This window comes from Malus domestica, chromosome 06, assembly GCF_042453785.1.
Source record: "Malus domestica chromosome 06, GDT2T_hap1".
NCBI classification, from domain to species: domain Eukaryota; kingdom Viridiplantae; phylum Streptophyta; class Magnoliopsida; order Rosales; family Rosaceae; genus Malus; species Malus domestica.
In genome coordinates this window covers 27,860,688-27,884,337 of record NC_091666.1, presented here as the reverse complement: position 1 = coordinate 27,884,337, position 23,650 = coordinate 27,860,688, and the positions used below count along the sequence as shown (strand labels likewise).

The window sequence follows — 23,650 nt, the reverse complement described above, 5'->3', positions numbered from 1 at the left end:
GCATGTAAAAGCAATATAGGAAATCCGATCAATCCTCACCTCCGCTGACCCATTCTCTGCTCACCCATTTGCACGAGCCAACTAGCCCAACTCGAAACTTGCTGCCGGTTAGGTCTCAGATTCAACCTTCCTCCAAACCAAACCACCTCCACCCATGGACAGAAAAGAAAGAGATGTTCTATGGACTCATCAAAGGAGTTACACAGAGGGCAAGTGGGAGAGGGGGAAGATCTTCGAATATATAAATTCTTCATTGTAGCTAAAGCCGCATGCAGGGTCTTCCACATGAAAGTTCGAATTTTAGGAGGAACCTTCAACTTCCATACAGTCTTCCATAAGGTAGAAGGAATGGAGACCAACCTGATAGATTGTTGGCAGCGAACTTGGGATCGATTGAGACTCCAATAATAACCTGATTTCACAGAATAAGACCCCCTCTTTTCAAAAGGCCAAACCAATCTATCCTTAAGCGTCGGATCACCAGTGTGCAAATCCAATATCGCCTCAACTTCAGAATCCGCCAAGAAAGGTTTTAAAAAATCCAAGTCCCATTCCCCGCTCACCGGACAGATTAGGGACTTCACCTTTAGATTTTTTGAAACTTAAACTGACCCCAATGGGGACGGTCTCCCTAAAGGGATGGGGGGGGATCCATCTATCCACCCAAACCCTCGTGTCATTTCCGTCCATGATCTGCCAATGAGCACCAGCCCTAAGAATCTCTCTTTCAGCAAGGAGGCTAGCCCAAACCCAAGAAGCTCTCCCACCCTTCTTAGCATCAAGGAATGAGCAATTAGGAAAATAACGGGCCTTAAGAACAAGGCCCATAAGGTGTTAGGTTCAGAAATCAATCTCCAACACTGTTTGGCCAACAGAGCATCATTTAAAATTGAGAAGCTCCTTAGGCCAAGACCCCCTTCCTCCTTAGACCGACCCAATCTCTCCCTGGAAACCCAATGGATCCGATTTTCTCCAAGTTTTTGACCCCACCATAATTTAGCTATCAATGCATCCATTTCATTGCAAAAAGAAACAGGAAATTTGAACAAATTCATAGGATAAGCTGGAATGGCTTGTGCCACCGCCTTAATCAGGATCTCCCGGCCGGCTTGTGAAAGAGTGGATTTTTTCCATCCCTGCAGCTTATCCAGAAGCCTGCCTTTTACATAGGCCAACCCGGCTTTTTTAGATCTTCCCCATATAGCAGGAACCCCGAGATACATCCTTGGATCACCCACCCTCTCAAAACCGAGAATATTAGATAGATGTCAAGAGACCTCCTCAGGGACATTGGAACCAAAACACACACTGGATTTAGACTTATTCACATGTTGGCAAGAAGCCGCGCAAAAATTATCAATTAGCTGAATAAGATTCCTACAGTTCACTTCCTCAGCCTTAATAAAGATCAGAGTATCATCTGCAAATAGAATATGGGAAATACTCGGACCCGCCGGGTTCATCTGCACCCCCGTTATCCACTTCCTCTCACAAGCCTGTTGGATAATAAGAGATAGAACTTCACTAACCAAAAGGAACAAGTAAGGGGATAGAGGATCACCTTGCCGAAGCCCGCGAGAAGGAGCAAATTTAGATCCCGGTTGACCATTTAGCAAGATGGAAAAATTCACCGATGATATACATCCCAAAACCAACTTTCGCCATCTTTCATCGAACCCCATCTTCTCCATTACAGCCATTAAAAAGTCCCACTCCACCCTATCATAGGCCTTTTGCATATCCAACTTTATTCCCAATTCGAATTGACTCCTAGCTTTTCTAGTCTCTTTAGTTGTGAATGAGAGGTCTCGTGTCCAACATCTCACCTGTTAGATTCTCATGATCTTTGTAATAATAAAATAAAATAAGAAAGTTGCCAAGGGTCTGGCCCAGTCAATGCAGTCGGGCTCGCCCCAAAAAGAAAGAGTTCAAAGCATGCTTCCCGCCAGTCCTCTGTTTCTCCCGCGCCCTTCACTTCTGTTTCTCTCTCCTCAAAGTGAAGACCACACGATTCAGATCTGAGAGAGAGAGAGAGAGAGAGAGAGAGACTGAGAGATGTTTGGGAGGATAAGAGCGTCGTCTTGCCCGGCGGAGAGCTTGGAGAGACCGCCGTCCAAGATTCTCAAAGACGATTCTCTTTCTATATACGGTAACACCACTGCTCCTCTTCCACCTATTACTGTCTTTTTTTTCTTTTTCTTTTTTTTTTCAATTCCGAATGATTTGCCGACGTATTTTCCGTCGCGCTTGCTTCTGGGCACTGCCAATTGTTTGATAATTTGCTTCACTGACATTATTTTTCTTATGGAGTGTTGCAACCTCATAATCTTAGCAGAAATCTGTATTGCATATTCGCCCACCTCGTTGTTTTTCCCCACTTGGTTCTTCAATCTACACATAAAGCCATGTTTTGGTGACCGAGAATCTGAGATCCACCGATTCAATTCGATTTTTTTCCCTCTTCGGGCAAGCAAGTTCTTCATTTTGTATAGGTGTTTTAATTTACATGTAGCTACTAGCTAGCTAAGATTGTTACTTTGGAAGAATGCTTGGTGTATTGTTTGGAAAAAAATTTCACTTGGGTAACCATCTGCTAGGCCGCGAACGCGATCGTTGTCATTGATTTCCCTTTTCTTTGATGCAGAGTCTACACTTTTGAAGCTCAAATTAGGTGCTAAACGCAATTTAAGTCCATGCTCTAATGAGGCAGGGGAGACAGATGCCGGTTCTACTTCAAGCTCTCCCGATTCAGAGCCAATGAAGATAGATGCGAATTGTGCTTCTTCTGCTGGCACTTCACCGGGTTGTATTGAAGCCGCCAGCTCTCCTCAAGAGGAGTTTATGACACTAGACACGGATTGTTCCTCACCAAGAAGTTCGACGAGTTTCAGTGATTGTCATTCGACAGGCACCTTGAAACAGCAACGGAGCACAAACGTTTCAGTTTTCTACCTCTTTTCAAAATTTAAGAGGGCTCAAGAAGCAATCTGCTCATCCTCTGGGGATACAACGATGACAGAGAATGCAAGTATTTCTCCAAGTTCTAGCGGTTGCCAATCTTTTAACAGCACAGAACATTCGGAACAGGAATGTATGAACTCTTTACCTGCTAGTTGCGCCTAATTTCGCACTGGCGATTTGTCGTGGTCTTTATCTACGTTGTTTGTTGAAGAAAATTGCAAACGGAGGGCATGATCATGCACGATCAGTGTCAAGCCGATTAAGTGTTGTAACTTTATAAACCCAATTGAGGGATGAATAATGTTTATGTATTTGGAATCATATTGTGATTCATCATTTAGTTTGAAAGAATGAGAGGTACAACGCCGATGAATACGAAAAAATTCTTCAAGCTTCAAAATCACAGATTTAAAATGATAATTTATGACGGGTTATTGAATCGTCTAAGATCACATACATAAGTTAACCGACACATAGATATAGAGGCTCAGCAAACTCTTTCAAAATCGCGTCCCTTGCTAGATCTGAGCGTTTCGGAGAAATCACTCCCTTAACCATGGTGCTTGAACTGGTGTCCACTGACATAACTCACCTTCTTTGAACCAGAGAGCTGCATAGTTCAAATAGCGAATGAGACAGAAAAGAGGGAGGGGTGGAAGATGAAAAATATCCAATAGAAACGTTCCTACCTATTTCGCGCTTTCCGTTTTCAGGGCTGTCACTCCCATGAACAACGTTCCTGCCAAGATTTTCATACAAGATCTCTCCCATTAGAATCCGCATGCCATTAAGTGAAAATAAAAGAATTACTAGCAACCTGATGCAGCTTAATGCACATATCAGTACTCAACTACCAAAACGTTAAAGAGCCCAACCTTCCTGTTTGAACAGCAAGATCCCCTCTTATAGTTCCCGGTTCAGCTTGTAGAGGATTTGTGGCCCCAATCAACTTACGTGCTGCAGCGACAACGCCAACACCCTCCCATGCCTTGCTAGCATAACATCATGATCAGTATTCTTGTAAGAGAATACAGCTAAAATACAGCTTGGATTCATTGGTTTCCTTGGGACACATACAAAGTTGAGGAGAATTAGGATCAATCGTTCATACCATGCACACAACGGGGCCCGATACAATGTAGTCTATCAATTTGGGGAAGAATGACTTTCCCTTGAGATCCTTATAATGCTCCTGAAACAACAAAAGTCACGCACATAAGGGCACACAGTCGAACCATACTATCTTTTCCAATAATACGTAATGCACTTGAACACTGTAAACAAGATATAATTGCGTGCATCTGAAGATTGATTGCAAAGAATGCATAAATCATACTAAATACAAGATTGAATCTCATGACCCTCTATCTCTTGAGCTAAACAACTCAAAGCTTTTTCGGTTCCGAGCTGCTTATTATGAAGTTCCCCTTTTGCTTAATTCATCAAATAGGTGCTTTAAAAAGTGACCATACAGAACTACCAGAATAATGTACTTTCGAAAGCTTATTTCGGGTTTTCTACAAGGCACGGAAGAAAAGAGACAAACCTCTGCCAAATCTTGGGGGCACTGGAAGAGCTTCAAGCCAGTCAGCTTAAATCCCTTCTTTTCAAACCTTGAGATTATCTCTCCAACCTAAAACAATTCACTCCATATCACACATATGGATAAACTATGAATACAAAGCTAAATAAAAAACCCGAAGGGTCTTCCTCCTGTCCAGTCAATAAATTGGATTCAATTTAAACTTCAAGCTTTCGTTTTTTCAAAACCCCAGAAACTGAAAATTAAGAACATAATCAAAATTTCAAAAATTTCATAGCCGCCCCATGTTTTTCCTGCTACCAATTATCCAAACACAACATAGAGCCGTTAAAATTTGACGAAGAAAATACAAAAATACAAAGTTCGAGAATTGAATTAGCTTACAAGGCCACGTTGAACTCCATCAGGCTTCACCATTATGTACGTCTCATCAACTTGTTCCTGAAAAAACACAAAGCCGCCATTACATCCCAAAAATCCAAATGGGTTTTCACTAAATGGAAAATTAAACAACGGGTTTTCAACAATTTTGAAAAATATGAAGAGGGTAGGAGGCAAACCAGTGAAGCAACCAAGTGGGGAAGAAAGATGCGAGGTTTGGCGAGGGTTCTGGCATGGGGACGAGCCGGGAGATATGAGAAAAGATGGAGACTTGAAGGGAATGCAGATAGTTCGTGGTGGTGGTGGTGGTGGTGGTGGGCACGTAGGTTAGGGTTGTGGTGGGCGGAGGGTAAGCTGCTGCAGGTTCTTCTGCTTTGATGGGATGAGGGAAAGCTTGGACTTGCTCCACCAAACACGGCCACGGTTTCCATTCTGTCTCTCTGCTTCTCTCTTTCTCTATCCCTCCCTTTCTCCCTGCACGTGTTTATAATAATCATTTTTTCATGAGTAATTTATTTTTGACTTTTTAACTAAATAGTTTCTAAAATTATTTGAAAATTCATTGAGTCGGTAAGTATCGACTCTCTTTGCTAGGTGAATAATTAGTTTCGATTCCGCTATCATCAATCCGTTTTGATGAACAATTTGTAAAAAGTAAATGGGTTAAGACTTATGATATGCACCGTAATGGATAACCTCCTTTCCTCCTAAACTTTTTGTAAATAATATATATATATATATAGGCCATTTCCACAAAGAAATTTCTATTTTTTTTTTCAAAAAATAGGGATTAGGTATAGGGTTCGCTTTACATCGAATTTCAACGATCCAAATCGTCTATTTTGTAAATCTCGATTCATAGATCGTCCTTGCACAAATTCAATTTAATCCGAAATCATTTGCCTATTTAATTATCAAGATAAAATTTTATTATTTCTCATATAACAAAGTATTCATTAATTTTTTGAACCAATTAGATGTCTTAAATATTTCTAGTTTGACTAATATTTTGTAAGAATGATCTATGAGGTGCAATTTAAAAAATAGACGGTTCAGATCATTAAAGTTCGATGTGGTATGAACCTCACAACTAATTCCAATTTTTATAAAAAAAATAAGAATCCCTACTCTTAAAGGCTTCTTTTATATACATACATACATACATATACATACATACATATATAAGGGGAGGGATCCCCGGTTTTCTAAAAAAATGAGGACACGCTCCCCACCGTTGGATTTAACTTTAATGAAATTGTGTGGTTGAGATTGTGTGGCATGTTTTTTAATTTTAACCACATAATTTCATTAAAATCAATCTAATGGTGGGAAGCGTGTCCTTTTTTTTTAAAAAAAAAAAGGATTCCTCCCCTTAAGCAATTTGTGTACACACACACTCCAAGGAATTTATCTTGTGAATATGCCTTTCAAATAATGCCAAGCCTTTGTGAGACTCGTACACCTTTGACCTTTGAATTTTCGTTTTTTATTAAAAAAATGTTAAATAATATTTGTTGTATCAATAATGCTACAATGTATGTGTTAATAGTTAATCCGAATCCATATTGGAATAAATCAGACACTGCTATGTCGATGTGAGTTAAATTTGGTATTCCGAACAATATTCTAACTTGTATATGAACTGAAGTTTAACATACTTTATTGTATGTATGATTTTCATTTTTTTTTTAGTTCATTGATATTTTTTACACTAAGAGGATGGGGAGTTCGGCTAAGTCACATAATAGGCAACTTAATTTGGTATCGAATTCGCCATCCACGAGATTCAAACATAAAACCTCTCACTCCCAAATGAAAAAGAATGCCACCAGACTATAGTACTGAATGACTTTTTTGCAATCATTCTATCTGTGCATATTTCCCATTTTCCATTCATGTAAAGTTTAATTTCACCCACAAGTTCTGCTAAATGAGGAAGACAATTATAAATAAAACTAGCAGATTGTATGCCCTTCAACATAATTATTTACTTGCTCTCAATTATTTTGGACATTAGATTACTAATAATCTAGCACATTGTTCTACAAAATCTGAACTCTTTACATTGGAAAGTTGAGATTGGCTTTAGAATAATTTTTGAGAGAGACTCTGTGGAACTTTCATAATTTCCATCACTAAGATTGTCACCTTTGATTATTAAAAAGAATGAAATAAATTGTAATTCATGTACAATTGAAATAATGTTAATCTCAGCCTAAATTAAATATCCACACCAAGGAGGCTATTTCCTCTTTATTCCATCTAAACATCTCAACTTTGAAAGCCAAACTCACTTATTTTTCAACTGTTCCAACACAGTTTGCAGCGAATGACACAGAACACGAAGTAGTCACCCAAATCAGCTTTCCAAGATCCCTGGAATTGTTTTATTGGAATTTGGAGTGAAATGTGAGTTGGGATTTTTTTTTACTTTTTTTTTGGTTTTTTAACTGAATTTTGAGCTGCGATTTTGGAACCGAAAAATGTTTGATTAGCATTTCCAGCAGGAGGCAGCAACAATGGGCTTGGATTGCCAACCAAGAACTAAACAACCCTTCTCTTCCATGATAGTGTAGCCTTCACAGACCTTGATCTTTCCGAGCCACTGCTTTGCCTGCGCCAGCATCTTAATCGGCGTAGCCTGAAACCCAGCACGGCTCATCCTCCGACGCCACTGATCAACCCTCTCGTGCCTCTCCACCCTTGCCGGCCCCTCACAGCTGATTATGTTCTTAATCTCCTCAGCAAAGTAGAACTGCTCCATCTTCGCGCGCCTCGTGTCATATTTTGGCAGCATGGTATCGAGGGAGTCAAAGATTGCAGAGTAATAATGCAGTGCTTCCATAAACCTCCCCAAAAAAAATGGTCCATTGTGGCTTGAGTCTTGCTCCACAAGAACAAAGATTTTGGGCAAAAGCTCATGGATCATCTGCAGGACAGAATTGAGAGCTCCTCTGCTTTCTTTCACCACACAATGCAACTGAAGAATGCTATTGACAACAAGGACTTCACCATCAAACATTTTGATGTCCTTCGGACGCAGGTTTTCCAAATTGCTTTCCACCACAGAAAACTCCAGGTTTATTCCCAAGCTTTCGGCGTAGGCCTCGAGCTCTCCTCCAATGATTTGCAATTTGTCACCACAAAGGCCAACCCCAGTTATTCTAAGGCGTGTAGGCGGCCGGCCTGTGCGTGTGGCAAGGCTTTGGATCAAGCCTCGCCACTGGTCTCCATGTGGTAGACCAAGGGTCATCCCAAGGTCTACCACATGAACAAAACTCTCTCCCTCAAAGGCTTCCAATATTGATGAATTGGCCACAAAGTGACCAAACTGAATGTGGGGGCAAATCTCATAAACAAGGCGCAATGCCTCTTCCTTCTTGTCAAAGTCTTTCGTGCTCATTGCGGACCCAATGAACCCTACTGCCCCGAGCGGTTGAACCAGGGCTAGGCGGTTGGCAAGGCCTTGGACAAAACACGATGCCACGCGCTGGAATGAAGAACCAAAGACCAAAGCATTGGCCCGAAGCTCAGATAGTAACGCAGAGGCATGTGACTTGTCGCGACAAGCAACAGCTTCAGCGCAAGCAATTAGGAGCTGAACAAGCCTCATCCCATCTGCAGTTCCGTCCTCCTCCGCTCCATTTTCCTCGGCATTGGACATAGCTGTTGCTGCCTCCTCAACAGCCTCAGCTGCAAGGTACCTTTGTGAGTAAGTCCAAATATGATCCCGGAAATGAAGCCTTCGCAAGGTGTTGAAGCTATTCGTGCTGCTGCTGCGGCTGAGGCTGATGTCAGTAATGCAACTATTTTCGCTTCCTCCACCACTATAAATGCTGTTATGACTGTCGGAGATATTTATATTCCTTTTCAGCTTTTTATGGTCTCCGCTTTCGTCCGAGTAAGGGAGGATAGAAGCTGTAGCGCCCTCCTCCAGAAAGGGCGTGTATGGATAAGGATAGCAAGGCATGGCTGAGGCAGCTGAGTGAGTAATGGTATCAAGGGCACTCCTTTTATTAGTCCTTTCATTATTGATCATGTACTCCTTGGGCAGGAATTTTCGGTTTGGCCCCATCTCTCATACCTATCCCTCTCTTCTCCCTCCTCTTTTCTCAAAATATATTCAATAAAGCCTTGAAAGACCCCAATCCCAAGCAACAAGGACTTAAATAGCTAGCGATCTTCTTGTGATTTCGGCTATTACAAGGTAGATTATAAAACTCGAACGAAGGGAAGAGTTAGGACAGATGGTGTCTACCTGCACAAAACATCAGACAAACTAATCAATAAACTTTACGGCATAGACCTCTCCAAGGACAAGGCTTGTCTATATATGTCACACTCCCATAATCTTGGATTTTATAGTTTGTTCCTCTCCTGGGAGGTAACTATTTTATCTGTAATCCAAACACCTATTAGGGTTTGTCATTTTCTGCATTGTCTTGTTCTCTACGGCCTCCTGCCCATTGAACCTCCTTCAATCTTTTTTTCTCTCTCCACAAATAAGTTGTGTTAAAGTTAAAAGGACAATCCAACGGCTCACTACTAAGCACATCAATAAGGCCCCAACTTGACCACCTGCGTAATTCAATAGTTACGGGGTTTTATACAAAAAGTCTCGATGCAAGAGAGATCTTGATCATATTTCCGACGTGTGAAACATGCTTTTAACAAGTTGTTTTTGTGAGTCATTTCATATACATCAATCTAGATTACGTATTGGTGAGGTAGTGCTCCAGTCAGCTTTACACCTCCAACGTTTTCGGGTAAACTAAGGTTCTTTACAGCGGAAAACAACGTTGTTTCTTTACTACCCTTTTCAGCCACACTTAGGTTGTGACGATTCCTAGAGTGCTGTTTTTTTTTTTTCCAAGTTTCATTTTCATGGATCGCAAACTCCATCCCCTCATCTTCCTCCATTCAGCGATTCGTATTTCCGACTTCGTTGCACATATTTACGTACTTACGAACAATTTAAGCACGTGCAGGAAGATTGCAGGCCGATTTATGAACGATTTAATGGGGATTGTTGAACTTTGTGGCATGCAGACCAGACCAGCCTCCCCATTGTATTTTTCATTGAATTTATTCTTTTGCCGGCTTCCATGAAAACAATGAGCAAAAACAAGCAGATGCATGCAAAACTGGAGGTGCATTGCGACGCAATAGATCCCCCTACGTTTCCATATGTTGCGTCTTTGTATTATTTAATTTATATTGCGTTGTGGATTTTTCTTCATTTTTATAATTAACAACTCGCGTCATCCATTGCGTCATCGATCGATACGATCAGTGTAGCATATTCAAAGGGCTTATTTCAGTTAGCATCTACACACACACATACACAGGCCATTTCTCTAAAGGGATCTTCATTTTTTTGGTAAAAATGGGAACTAGTTGTAGAGTTCACTCCACGTTGAATTTCAATGATCCGAACCGTCTATTTTACAAGTCTCAATTCATAGATCATCCTTGCAAAAATTCATTTTAATCTGAAATCATTTGCCTATATAATTATCAAGATGAAATTTAATTGTTTCTTATAGAACAAAGTGTTCATTAATTTCTTTTAACTCAATTAGATGTCTCAAATATTTTTGATTTGGTTAATATTTTGTAAGGATGATCTATGAGGTGCAACTTGAAAAATAGATGGTTCAGATCATTAAAGTTTGATGTGATGTGGACCCCACAACTAATCCTCATTTTTTATAAAAAAATGGCCTCATATATATGTATATATGTATATGCAGACATGTATATGCAAACCATTTAAGAGAAGGGATCCCAATTTTTTCAAAAAAAAAATGAGGATTAGTTGTGGGACCCATTCCATATCGAACTTCAATCATCCGAACCGTCTATTTTGTAATTAAGTCTCGATTCGTAGATCAGTTTTGCAAAAATTCAAGTCAATCCAAAACCATTTGCCTATTTAAGTATTACGACGAAATTTCAATATTTTTTAGAGAACAAAGTATTCGTTAATTTCTTTGAACTCAATTAAATGCCTTAAATATTTCTAATTTGGCTAATATTTTGTAAGAATGATCTATGAGATGCAACTTAAAAAATAGACCGTTCAGATCGTTATTAAAGTTTGATGTGGTGTGAGTTCCACAACTAATCCCCACTTTTGTATGTTGCCTGGTCAAGTTAATTAGAATTAAGGGGAAGCTGCTATATAGTCTATAGATGAAGCTTTTGTGCAACTGTTTCATATTAGGAAGATTATTTACCTTATATGCAGCAGGATTTAAATTTGTGCAGATAAGTGGGGATTAGGTGTGGGGCTCACTCCATATCGAACTTCAACGATCCAAACCATCTATTTTGTAAGTCTCGATTCATAGATCGGCCTTGTAAAAATTCAATTCAATCCGAAACCATTTGCCTATTTAATTATCAAGATAAAATTTCGTTGTTTCTTATATAACAAAGTATTCGTTAATTTATTTGAACTCAATTAGATGTCTTAAACATTTTCGATTTAGCTAATATTTTGCAAGGATGATCTATGAGATGCAACTTGAAACATAGACGCATCGGATCGCTAAAGTTCGATGTAGTGTGGACCCCACAACTAATTCCCATTTTTATAAAAAAAATAAGGATCATTTCCCTTAAACATTTCCTATACTTATATATATTAACAATGAACAAGACCCACTAAGTACCTTTATAAAAATATAAATTGTACAGAAATAGAAATGATATCGACTTGGGCAATAGTTTTTATTTTCATTGTGTGCATATATAAACCAATCCACTAAAAACATAAATTGACCCAAAAGAAGTAATAGATTAGAAACATCAATTTCCTCTTCATTTGAAAATATGAATTTTTTTTATTCTGGGTGTTCAGATTCTTACTAAGAGCAATGTATTAAGTTTTAAGAATTGTCTGTCCATTTCTTGGCTAGCTGGGATGCAGAGGTTCCAAGGAGGCAGTGTTTTGAGCTTCACTAAAAGTTATTGATTAGGCTCTACACTAACTGGACAATTAATCATCAGGCATGAATATATGTCTTGGTTAATTTGATTTTGAACCATCTAGCTGAAAATTGACTTGGGAATTTATTTGATTTTTCATTGTTCTCTATCCTAGCTTAATGTCACATTGAAAGAGTTTAACCTTAATTATATCATGTGTGTTGTTAGAGATGATTGGCTTGGATAGAGTAACTGATTAGATGCAAATTAATTTTAAGGGGATCACGTAAAGTCATTGTTTAAAAATGAGACTACAAATCTCAATGCTAGAAGGCGAAGATCACATCTAGCCATTGTCGAAGAGCTACAACACTCGCTAGGCAAGATGACAAAACTACACTAAACTACACTATCCCAGAAGATAGTCACTGGCCCACTCTAGCCAAATCAATCTGCAACGTCGCCACTCCAGTTGGATCCGCAACATCCACGATCAAGGGAGGTTGGTGGTGTTGCCATATTTGAAAGGTACTATGTGGTGGATCAAAAGCCAAATCTGATCGCCCCATGAGGTGCAAACACTAGATCTGGTTAACCAAGATGGTGTCACCACCAGGTTGATCAACCACGGTTGTGTTGCCGCCAAATCTGCTCTGCCAAGGTAGCGCCGTTGTTAGACCTGACAAGGTTGTGCAGCCACAGACGAGTCAAGGGAGCGTATCCCCAGCACGGAATCAAACAGACGCAGGTGGATCTGACCCACCAAGAACCCCAAATTCAAGCCCCAAACTCCGAATCTAGCCATAAAACAAGGAAGAGGCCTTGAGACGGGAATAACCTGGATCTGGGTAGAAAGCGTAATATAAGATGCACGCAAAATAATGGGAGAGAGATAGGGAAAAGAGAAGAGAAATGAGAAAAGTCGAGAGAACGACCCTTTGTCGAAATTGAAAGTTGTTAACGCTCAAAACTAAGAGATCAACAAAAACCAATATGGCAAATAAAAAAAATATAGACAAAAGGATTTAACTGGTTCAATCCCCTCTCCCCCCCCCCCCGGCGCAAAAAAAAAAGGCTAACAATGTAATGTAATTTTCCTCTCATGGATCCGACCCCTTTTGTGGTTCGCAAAAAAAAAAAGGCTACAGCCACTGCAGTTATCTAATATATATTTGATATGCATTACAAGAATGCTATACAACAATGTAATGTAATTTTCCTCTCATGGATCCAACCCCTTTTGTGGAGCATTCAACCCTTTTATATAGGCCAAAAGTCAGCCCCAAAAGTCTTGGACTTATAATGGTGTGGTGAGGAAGTGACACTCACAAGGTGCTACTTGCATGGTTTCCTGGGCCGACACATACCGAGCACACCACTCGCAGAACTTAAAGTAGACTGCTTGAGCCAGTTGGATGACTTTGCGTCACTTCATGACTTCTTTGTCCATATATGGCATATGCATGGCTGGGACGTCGATGTCGAGACAAACCTGTCATTTGAGCTCCATGCTAGAAAGTTGTCAGGTCTGCCAACTGGCTCAAGCTGTCTACTTTAAGTTCTGTGCTCGTCACTTATTGTCAATAGACAACACAGGGCTATGAGCGGTCAGTGATGGCAATCGTCTTTTGTCATTGTGGTGGTGTTCTATCATCTGGATTCCTTGGGTTGGCTTGCAGGACCAATGCCTTCATATTCTCACCTTTGGTGGGCTCTCTTCAAGTCCATCTCATTAAAACCGACAAGAACTATATATTATTTTAATGAGTCTGAAAGAACCTTGCGTTAATAAAGGTAAAAGTTGTAGTAATTCTGGAGGGAAGTTAGCCCTATTAATCCTACTATTTTTGTGAGGATTAAAATGAGTAACATTTTCTTATTGTGATTCATCTTCTACCTTTTACTTTGACAAAATTGGGAGTTGTCATCTATTTCTTCTTTTGATATGCCTTGAATATAGTGCATTATTCTCTTCAAGTCAATTCTCTCTAACAAACATAACTTAAATCTTATCGCAAACTTATTGCCCTTAAATTAAATGCTTATAGCTCATGATTTTTATTTTTTTTGAACAAACGATATTATCTATACCAAAAGGGTGAGGGAGTAAGCTAATACCTTACAATGAGCTAGCAATAATGTGGTTCGAATTCGCCTTTTGGCGAGAATTGAACCTAAGTCCTCTCACTTACAAGTGAAGAGGAATACCATTAGACCGTAATACTAAGTGGTGGAAAAAAAATTACAACAAGCGATCTTACTTCACTAAATTACAAACTATAGAAAGGTGAAAGTTTGAACATATAAAACACAGTTGGTTGAAGAAATCCCTAATCGTTGAATCCACCACTTGCCAAATAAAAATAATAAAAGGTAACAAAAACATTATAACTTTTTTAATGTGTAAACACTAGATGCATTATTTGTTATGTGATATGTGTATATCAATTAGGAGTTTGGGATAGAGCTGCCCCATGTGTTCTGTGCTACAGAACATGTGCTGATCCATCATCTAAGTTGCTTGTTACAAACCCGTTGGGTCCCTAATTGGTCATGAAAACGATATTGAACATAGAACATCCTAAGAGCAAATGCTCTTAACAGCTTGAGTTACGAGCCTCTTGCACCGGATGATAAGTTTGCTCCCTTTGTATATTGCAAATTTATGATTTTACATTCATGGTACGTGATGACTAATGACTATGCCCCAGCAGCCCCACGCAATGGAAACCCATTGTGAATTCAGGTTTGAAGCACATACTTATAAGCTAAAGTGACAATCAGTTTTTTTTTTTTTTTTTTTTAGTACATCGATATTTTTACACTAAGTGAATGAGGAGTTTGACTAAATCACATAATGGGCAGCCTAATTTGGTATTGAATTCACCATCCACGATATTCGAACTTAAAACCTTTCACTTCCAAATGAAGAGGAATACCATCCACCGTAGTACTAAGCGGCAAAGTGATAATCAGTTAGAAGCATGTTTTTTTCCTTTGATCACCATGAATTGGCAATCTTGAGTCTATGTAGTAATTAGGGGAAAATTATCTTAAATATTCTTGTGTACTTGTCTTGTTTGACAGACTAATCCCACTTTCCATGCAGCCCCGCCATAAGTCGACATTATACTTTTGGATCAAGAGAAACGGTACAACAAAAAATAAAAAGGAAAACTAACGAAAAGCCCTCAAAAATTTTAGTTTTAATGAAAATGACAAAATAAAAGTGTAAGTGAATAGTACCAGGAGTGACTTTTCAAGGTAAAAATGTCATTTTCGTAAAAAGTAAACAGTACCGAGAATGTTTCGTTAATATTCCCAATAAAAGGAAAATAAAGACATAAAATGTTCTCCAGAACTTCCAAGAAGCAGGTCTCTACTCTCTAGCTAGGCCATGCAACGATGCTTGTGTATCTCTTTCAGTTTCCCAGCATAAGTAGGTTGACCAGTAGTAGCCATGATCTTATGCTTTTTCATATATTGGTGGTTTAAATGTTTTGATAATACAATTCATGATTATACTATTTCTGCACCGGAGCACAGTAAACATCAAAATCCTTGATTGTTGGATTAGTGATCATTGAATCCTTTCGCGCGCAATCAACACGTCATTGCTCCAGTCCATGTGCATGCTATGCATCAGAGCATAGTATACAATCTTCGTCCAAATTTGATTAATTATAGACAAAAGGAAGAATTACAAATACACAAGCACATAGAATTTATATGCTGAACGAAAATATTCGTACTTCATATACTAGAGCAGGAGAAGAAAAAACAGTAAGGGGAAGGATATGAGGCATTTAAAGATTAACTAGCTTTATAAGCTGAAAATTAATTTTATCTATAAAAAATGTAATCTATTCAATTATTTTAGCTAGCTATATATGGATGAAGGTGCACAGACAATGCAAGCAAGCAAGAGAATGGCAGTGGAAGCTCCATCCTCGTCAATATTAGACGTGCTCCTCTTGAACTTGCAAACTTTTGCTAATTGCTTCTGCTTCTGTGGCTGTTGCTGCTGCTGCCTCCTCTTCATTGCTTCTTCCACTTTAGACACCATCTTATTAACTGGTTACAGTAGAATCAATCGGGGGCTTGAGAGTCGGTAGTTTACCCTGCAGCGGAATTAATTCAAACTTCAAATTAAAGAATAACGAATTCAAAAGAGCGATCGAGAGACAAAGAAGAATAAGGCGATAGGGTACTTTTGCTTGGGGAAACAGACATACATGCACTTCTCAATTTATAGGAAGCATTCTAACATTTGTGATAATGCCAAAAATGCCCTTGGTGAATTTACATTATGATTGGGTTGTTCCTGGAGGAGGATTTTAAGATAATACTGCATGTGAGAGGAGGACATTTCAGTGTTAAATGGATGAGATCATTATTGCCCACATGCTTCAGTGTCTGGTCCTTTTTATGCGTTTAAAATCACCAGTACAACAACCTCGCATGCATGCACTACAATTAATCTAAATGGATGATAACATAACATGATGTTTTCTCAGTAATTAGATAATCATCGATTTGGAATTTTCGCAACGATGATGTTTGAATGGATACTTTAGCGATAGACGGTTAATTGAATTACTATGTAAAGTGTACTCGAAAGTTGGTTGATCGTGAAATTCAAAAACAGGAAGAGTAAAAATAACACTATGCAAAGGAATTGACTACCAAACCCTAATTTTTTGAAATTGGGGAGAAAAAGTAAGATGTATGTATGGAATGTAAATTGACTTCAATTGTAAATTGCCTAAAGGAATGGGGATTAATCTTCCTACCCTAGTTGACCAAAGTCCAAGGTTAGGTCATGTTGCAGGCTGGCAGTATGTCATTTTAAATTATTTTGGTCGGAGCAAATTTCAGATTCGTATCATACGACTTGTTCTGGGTTCGATTCTTGGCTCTGATTAATCACACGATGGTGATCAGAAGGATATTGAAATGTTTTTTATGAGTTTTTTCTGCCTTCGAAAAAAGTAAACTACCGTGAGTTAGCCGCCAACGCATCATTTTTTTTAAGAAAAGAATACCCTTATTAGCATATATTCTCTCTCTTCATTATCATTATTATTAAGGTTGTAGCCACGATTTCCATTTGGTATATATTCCGGTCGGCACATAGGATTCTCTCTTAATTTAGTTGGAACAATGCTCAATCATTTATCAACCAGTATAATCGCTTAGCTGTTGAAAATAAACTGACTGAATTGATTAAAAAAAACTTAAGAGCCTAAAGCTAGTCCCTTGACAAGTATAAGAACATTTACAGATAGTTGTGCTTGGTCTGCACGGAAGTGAGTGATTCCAGACTGTTGATAAAATGTAGGGTACACTTGTGAACGAAACGACTGCCTTTAGCATATCTCATATATATAATGTATATGTAGATCCTAAAGTATACAATGTGCATGCCTGGTATTTGGCTGTAGAACCAAAAACAACAAAATGAAAGCTCCATCGAAATTTAAAAATTAATTAAAAGACAATGTAATAGTTGATAGAGAAAATTGGAGAAATGGTCCTAAAGTTTGGGTCAATTGAAGCTTTGGTCCTTGAACTAAAAATTCATAAGTATTGGTCCCTTAACTTGTTATAAAGTGGAGCAAAAGTCATTTTCGCTGATTCCATTAGAACTTCTATCAAAATAAAAGGGTTTAAAAGGGCAAAAAATGTAAATCAGAGTTGGCCAAAAGAATTATTGCTCTACATTAATATAAATTCAGGGACTAATACTCATAAATTTTTAATTCAGTGACCAAAACTTCGATAAAGGGACCATTGTTCCAATTATCTCTAAATAATAAGAAAGTCTAGGCCGTTATTATACTAGTTATGGTTTTCCCAAGTTAGTATTTTTGTCGTGCTCTATAGAGTGACGAGATCTTCATGTGCAAGGCCATGTGACCATGTGTTAATGTTCTTGTTCTTCCATGCTGATTGGCCTACGATCCATACGGGCCGAAGGTTTCCCTCCATTTTCTATATACCCTTCAATTTTACGACCCACATGTCATATATTTTCCTACCATATATCATGCCCTAAATTTCAATTAATTAACCAGAGTTTGATCTCATTGGTTTCATGAATCACAAAATGATTTTCTCTTATCTTGCAATATAATGTATTGTTCTTAGACTACACGTAAGAATCGTTATTGTTTTTAGGAAACTGTGTCTAAATGCATGAATTTTTTTTTTAATTATAAGCGATATTACTATTCTAAGTTACACTAGAGGATAGAAGAATGCAGTGGATTGAAAAGGAATGCCGTTTACACTAGATAAGCCACCACTTCCGTGTATGTTTTTCATTCACAATCTGTAAAAAAACATTCTAATGGTGCATATTAAAAATATATTAGTGCTTAGATTTTATACTTATAGTTGCATCTAGGGTTACATGATTGGGAATCAGCCCTGCATGTGGTCCAATATCTTAGTGTATAGGGTATTGGGTTTCTACCTATATTTTTTGAGTTCGAAACTCCATTTCCTCTAAATTATTGTAATACAATTTTTTTTTTTAAATTATTGGGGATATGTTTACATAAATCATAAGATATACTGTTTTGTTGATAAAATAATATACAAAATAAAATGTAGCAAAATACATGGTTATAATTCATTTAACACAAGGGTCCAAGTGACCAAACTTCACAATCAGTAGATGCAGATACCTTTGATATGAAATGTGAATGATATGGATAAGTAAGAGAAGGAGAGGGGCATGGTTCATGAACCCATAATTCTTAGGCCATCTCCAACCGATCCGGCCATAGGATTATAGGGCTAAAAATAACTTGAAATGACACAAAAACCGTCTCCAACCGAGGGCTATGCCAAAGGGCTTGTGGGCCTCACCGGGCCAAACCACCAAATCAAGCCAACCGGTTGGCGCAAAGAAGCCAGCCAGCCAGCCCCGGGCAGGCCCAAACTTTCAAACCTAACAGCTACCTAGCATCAGCATGACGCCAGGTTACCGTTGGATTTGAATTTTTTTTTTCAGAAAAAATAAAAAAAAATTCTAATTTTTTTCCTATAAATACCTAAACCATTCATGCACCATTTCTCACACAATTTTCACCATTCCATACTATCTTACTTCATTTTATTTCAATTCTTCACATTCTATTGTCTTACCTCTTCCAATAATCTTTCCTTCAATTTTTTCAATAATTTTCAAATGACCACATCTGCAATGAAGGGTAGGGCTTGGACCCGAAAAGAAGTTGAAGCTCTTTGCATGACTTATAGATGGGTCTTGAAATATAGTGTGAGGGGGAGTTCTCAAACAAGTTTAAACTGAAATAATAAATTATATTTGGCCTATGACCCTTTGGCCCCTTTGGTTGGAGATGGTTTTTTGTCACAATGCTATATTTGGCCTATGATCCTTTAGCCCCCTCGGTTGAAGATGGTATGAAGTATGACATGACACTGTTCATTAAAATATAATTTCTTGGATGACTATAAAGCTAAAGAGAATCCTTGATCCTCATTCGGTTGGAGATGTACTTAGCATGCAAGGTAGAGGAGCCATACTTTCAGAATATGGGATGTTGGCCATTCTGAGAACAAGCCATTTGGGTTGGTTTATTTGACCCTTGAATATAAGCATTTGCTTTGGTTGGTGTTTAGTCCTTTGTTTCTTTCAAGGCACAAAAATACAAATCAGTCACCACATTGTGGATGTTTGTTTTCCTACATTTCTATGAATGTTCCCTAGCTCTTTGTTATTTGTTGGGCCTCTTTTTTAGGTATCTGTCTAGTTCATTTAATTTTTTATTCTACTAAATATAAGTAATGTTATTTAAACACATAAAAATGATACAGTTGACATATTTTTTAATACAAGTGGGTATTCCACATACAATGATAGTATCAACCTGTATTAAAAAGTGTGTCAATAACAAGTGTGTTTGGTTTATGTGTCTAAACAATATTAATAATTGAATAATCCAAAGAATATTAGATACAAAATAATATATAGCCGCTATATGTGCTCTTAATTCCTTATTTGATTGTTGTTTTGTTCTGGTGTGTTTTCAAAAAAGAGTTGGGTAGTTTGATTATGGGGAAGGAGCAGTACGTAGCTGTGAGAATGTGCAGTACAAAAGTCTCATATTGGTGTTGGACCAAACTTTGCGAGGGATTATAAGGAGTGTGACTACTTTCTATATAGCTAATTAAATTTATGGTGGCACCTCTGCTACCAACAAGCTTAGATGGGTGTGAATTGTAAACTCAGGATGCAAGCTTTAGGGATTAATTATACTCACTGCGGCTGCTTCTTGTGATCCTCTCCTCACCATTACTAGTTGCATAGACAGAGAGAACAAACCTATTTAATGCTGCGCCTTTTTTCTTCCCGAAACTTGCATCAGGCTTCTTGTCACGCTTGTCTGAACGATTGCAATGACAAGAAGACGGCAAGCTTCAGGATATACATCAAATATAACTCTACCAAGCAAAACTAAGTTTGTTTGCTTTATTCAAACTCGTATGTTGCTTCGCATGCTCCCAGGTTCAGTTCAGACGATCAATGCAAATTAAGTGAATACAGAGAAAAATGATTTGGTATCAGAATGTAATGCAGAAAGCAAAAGGAAAAGAAAACACCTAATTTTGTCATGCATGCATGCCTTGTAACTGTACAACACAATCTCTCAGTCACAGCTCGGATTCATGGACAGAAGATTAGTAGATATTTAGCCTCCAAATTCAAACCAGGTAAGAAAAATGTGGTTGTTTTAAGAAAGAAAGCTCAAGTTAGTTTACGATGCAAGTACTTCTGGAGAATGTGTTCATATATATATAGTTTATATTGCAAGTCTACACGGAATGCGGTGAACATTCAAACAATTATAATTAACCAAAGGCCCTATTTGAAAAGCATTTTAGTTTGGGTGGTACTATTCACACACTCATTTTTACCTCCTTTGCATCTCATTAGTTTATGTTTTTATATCTTCTTCAATTCATTCGATATGATGGCCGAAAATTAAGAGGAGTGTATGGAAAGTAACAAGAGATATCTGAATAGCACCATCCTTTTAGTTTATGATATATATTTTTTCAAAAACTAAAATTCAAAGTAAAGCCAAATTTTAAGAACTCCCAAAAATAATTTTTGGATTTCAATTTTAAAAAAAAAAAAGTTGAAAACAAGTTTCTACCATTATACAAGCCATCCCCATAGGTAATGAAGAAGAAAATAAAGAAGTGTTAAAAAGACCATCCAAGAGATGATGGACACCCTTTCCTCTCCGGAGGGTTCGAACCACCAGGCCCAAATGGCTTTGTGTTGGAGTTGGACATATTATTGGGCCATTTATTTACTTTTTCCGCACTTAATCTTTTTTTCGTACAATTCAGCTTATATATGCTCATGGATCGTCATTTAAATGATAAATTCAAAATTTGAGTGTAAACAAATGTGCACATAAGGAAGAAAAGGTGAATGGAAAAAGGCCACGAACGTTACTTCTCTTGCCGAGCCTGGTAGATTAAGCAAGGAAGTAATTGATTGTGTGATGAACCTTAATCTTAGGTGAGTCAAAGAGTTATAATCTGGTCACATTGTTTGATGTGTGAGGTCACTAAAACACGCCTTAAGATACCCAGGTTAGTAGGGTTACGACATATGGTAATTAAGCTCCAACTCAAGGCTGCTTCTTAGATGAGCAAGGCAGTCTGTCATCATGTTACGCTCTCTATATGTTATAGACTCAAGAATATAACTGTCTCAATACTCAAATTAATAGCAAAGTGAGTGATCTAGTCTCCAATGATAAAGGGAGATTCAAACCTCTACCAATATTAGAAAGAGACACTCTATCTAGACTAAAAAAAAATTAGTTAAAAAGGAAGATAATTGGGTTTAATGAAGTAATTAAGTTAAAAGGAATGCTACCGTAGATATTTAGCATACTCTATTTGAAGAAATAGCGAGTGAACGCTTATAGTAAAGGAGTTGAAATTTGAAGACCCCTTATTAGAGAGTTCATAAGTGAAAAAAATATTAAAATTAAGTATGGAAAGAGCATAGTTTTTTTTTTCTTCAAAAAATGGGACAATTGGTGGCAAGCCACAATTGTCCACTTCTTCTGGGGCCAAGAAGACTGACAGAGGCATTTCAGCCTCCTCCTGACCACAAGTTTGGTTTTTACACTAGCAGAAGGTTTCGAACCCAAGACCTCCAATTTTTAATTTGAAGGAAGCCTCGTAATCCACCATTTATCACTGAACCACTTGCTTGTGGTTATGGAAAGAGAATAGTTGGGTCTCAATAAAATTTTACTTGACAAAATATTGAGCTTAAGGATGAAAGTTTGTGTTATATCCATAAACGGTTGGATTGGATAGATAATTTTTTGGCCATATTGTATTAGAAAATGAAATGGCCAAGGTATAGAAATTGTCCAAACTTGTATATGGCGTTTTAACGCAGTGTCAGAAAAAAATTATGACTATGCACCTTGGTACGAGGTCGATTCCCATCAATTCCTTTTTTATTTTTTAACTAACAATTTAATCTATTAACGCTATCGTTTGTAAAAAAAAAAAAAAAATCCAAACGTAGTAGGGGTTAGGTTATCATCTCGGATGTCGGATCATTTTGCTGCAACCAATAAGTCATTTTCCTTGTCCTCAATGTCTTTTTCTTGTTCAATGATAAAAAAAAAAAAAAAAATCCTTTTTCTTGTTTTGAATTGTAATATTTTATTCTGTTTAGATAATTTTGGTTTCTTTCGACCAAAAATTATTTTTGGATTGTACGTGATAAAACGTCTGAGTTTTTTTAACAATAGCACAATCCATACTGCATGAAAAGGGCAGTTTTGTTGGTTACAATGTTATGTTCACAAGTTCTAAATTGCTATCCATACATAATTGGTAAAGGGGTTCGTTGCCATATATAACACAAGGTGATCAATCACTTTGAAACATCCATTTAACTAAATTTACCATCTAAATGATGTGCTAATATACATGAAACAAACACAAATCTGAACATTTAAAATCTTCGATCATGTCGACTGATTGCTTGGTATATTTAGTTGACTTCAGAAAACAATGAAACTCCTTGTATTTTAAGTCTCATCGGAGCTAGAGAACCGTTTGAAGAAGATTTGATATAGTTATTTGAGTATGTGGACGGATAAACCGATACTTTTATTAAATCGATGGTTAATTTGGTGGCTATATGGATATTGCCATCTCAGACCCCATGCTAATAATATTTGTGTAACAACACTCTATGTGGGCAACCATGCATGCCCAAGAATCTCTCCTCAACCAAACTTCTCAGTCAAATGCCAAGAGATTTAAGATTATCTCTAAAACTATGGTTTAGTAATATTTTTATATATAAAGAAAAGGTTTAAAATTTGACACATGTGGATGATGTGTACAATACGTTAATTCATTGCGTGACTTCATCTTGTCTATCACACCAAATATCTTTGTATAATTTGACAAAAAAATTGTTGCATAACTAAAACAGAAAAAAAAAATTTTAAAAAAAGATTTGTTCCATTTCGATTGATTTAGGATGGCAATAAGATCCGCGATGTTTTATAGCACAAAATGTTAGACGGTTAAAATGCAACACTTGCAAAATATAACTATAGTTGAGATGATGATGCTTTGTTAAATGCGTGGACACAAAAAGAAAAAAAAAAGAAAAAAAAAGGGATTAAGAACAAGGATATCCAGGCTAAGTAGAGATGGGTCCAATTGAACACAATGAGAAAAAATCGGTTAAGATGGGTAGAGGATGACCCAAAAAAACTTTGAAATAGACTACAAACAAAA

The 23,650-nt window shown here is 37.6% G+C and overlaps 2 protein-coding genes and 1 long non-coding RNA gene across 3 annotated transcripts; 1 reads left to right on the top strand and 2 right to left on the bottom strand.

Annotated features, from left to right (window-relative positions):
• Positions 1-1,904: 1,904 nt before the first annotated feature.
• Positions 1,905-3,312, top strand: LOC114825365 (uncharacterized). The gene is made up of 2 exons (XR_011582114.1): positions 1,905-2,149; positions 2,645-3,312. It is a non-coding gene; the product is annotated as an uncharacterized lncRNA (long non-coding RNA).
• On the bottom strand, positions 3,248-5,397 carry LOC114825364 (nucleoside diphosphate kinase 2, chloroplastic-like). Its single transcript, XM_029103844.2, has 7 exons — positions 5,065-5,397; positions 4,889-4,945; positions 4,508-4,594; positions 4,073-4,153; positions 3,837-3,949; positions 3,651-3,700; positions 3,248-3,571 (listed from the first exon to the last, which is right to left on the bottom strand). The coding sequence occupies exons 1-7, from the start codon at positions 5,380-5,382 to the stop codon at positions 3,504-3,506; spliced, it is 774 nt and encodes a 257-aa protein (XP_028959677.2). The 5' UTR covers positions 5,383-5,397; the 3' UTR covers positions 3,248-3,503.
• A 1,745-nt stretch (positions 5,398-7,142) lies between these two features.
• On the bottom strand, positions 7,143-8,997 carry LOC103455143 (GRAS family protein RAD1-like). The gene has a single exon (XM_008394742.3). The coding sequence runs from the start codon at positions 8,958-8,960 to the stop codon at positions 7,377-7,379; it is 1,584 nt and encodes a 527-aa protein (XP_008392964.3). The 5' UTR covers positions 8,961-8,997; the 3' UTR covers positions 7,143-7,376.
• Between the last annotated feature and the right edge of the window lie 14,653 nt (positions 8,998-23,650).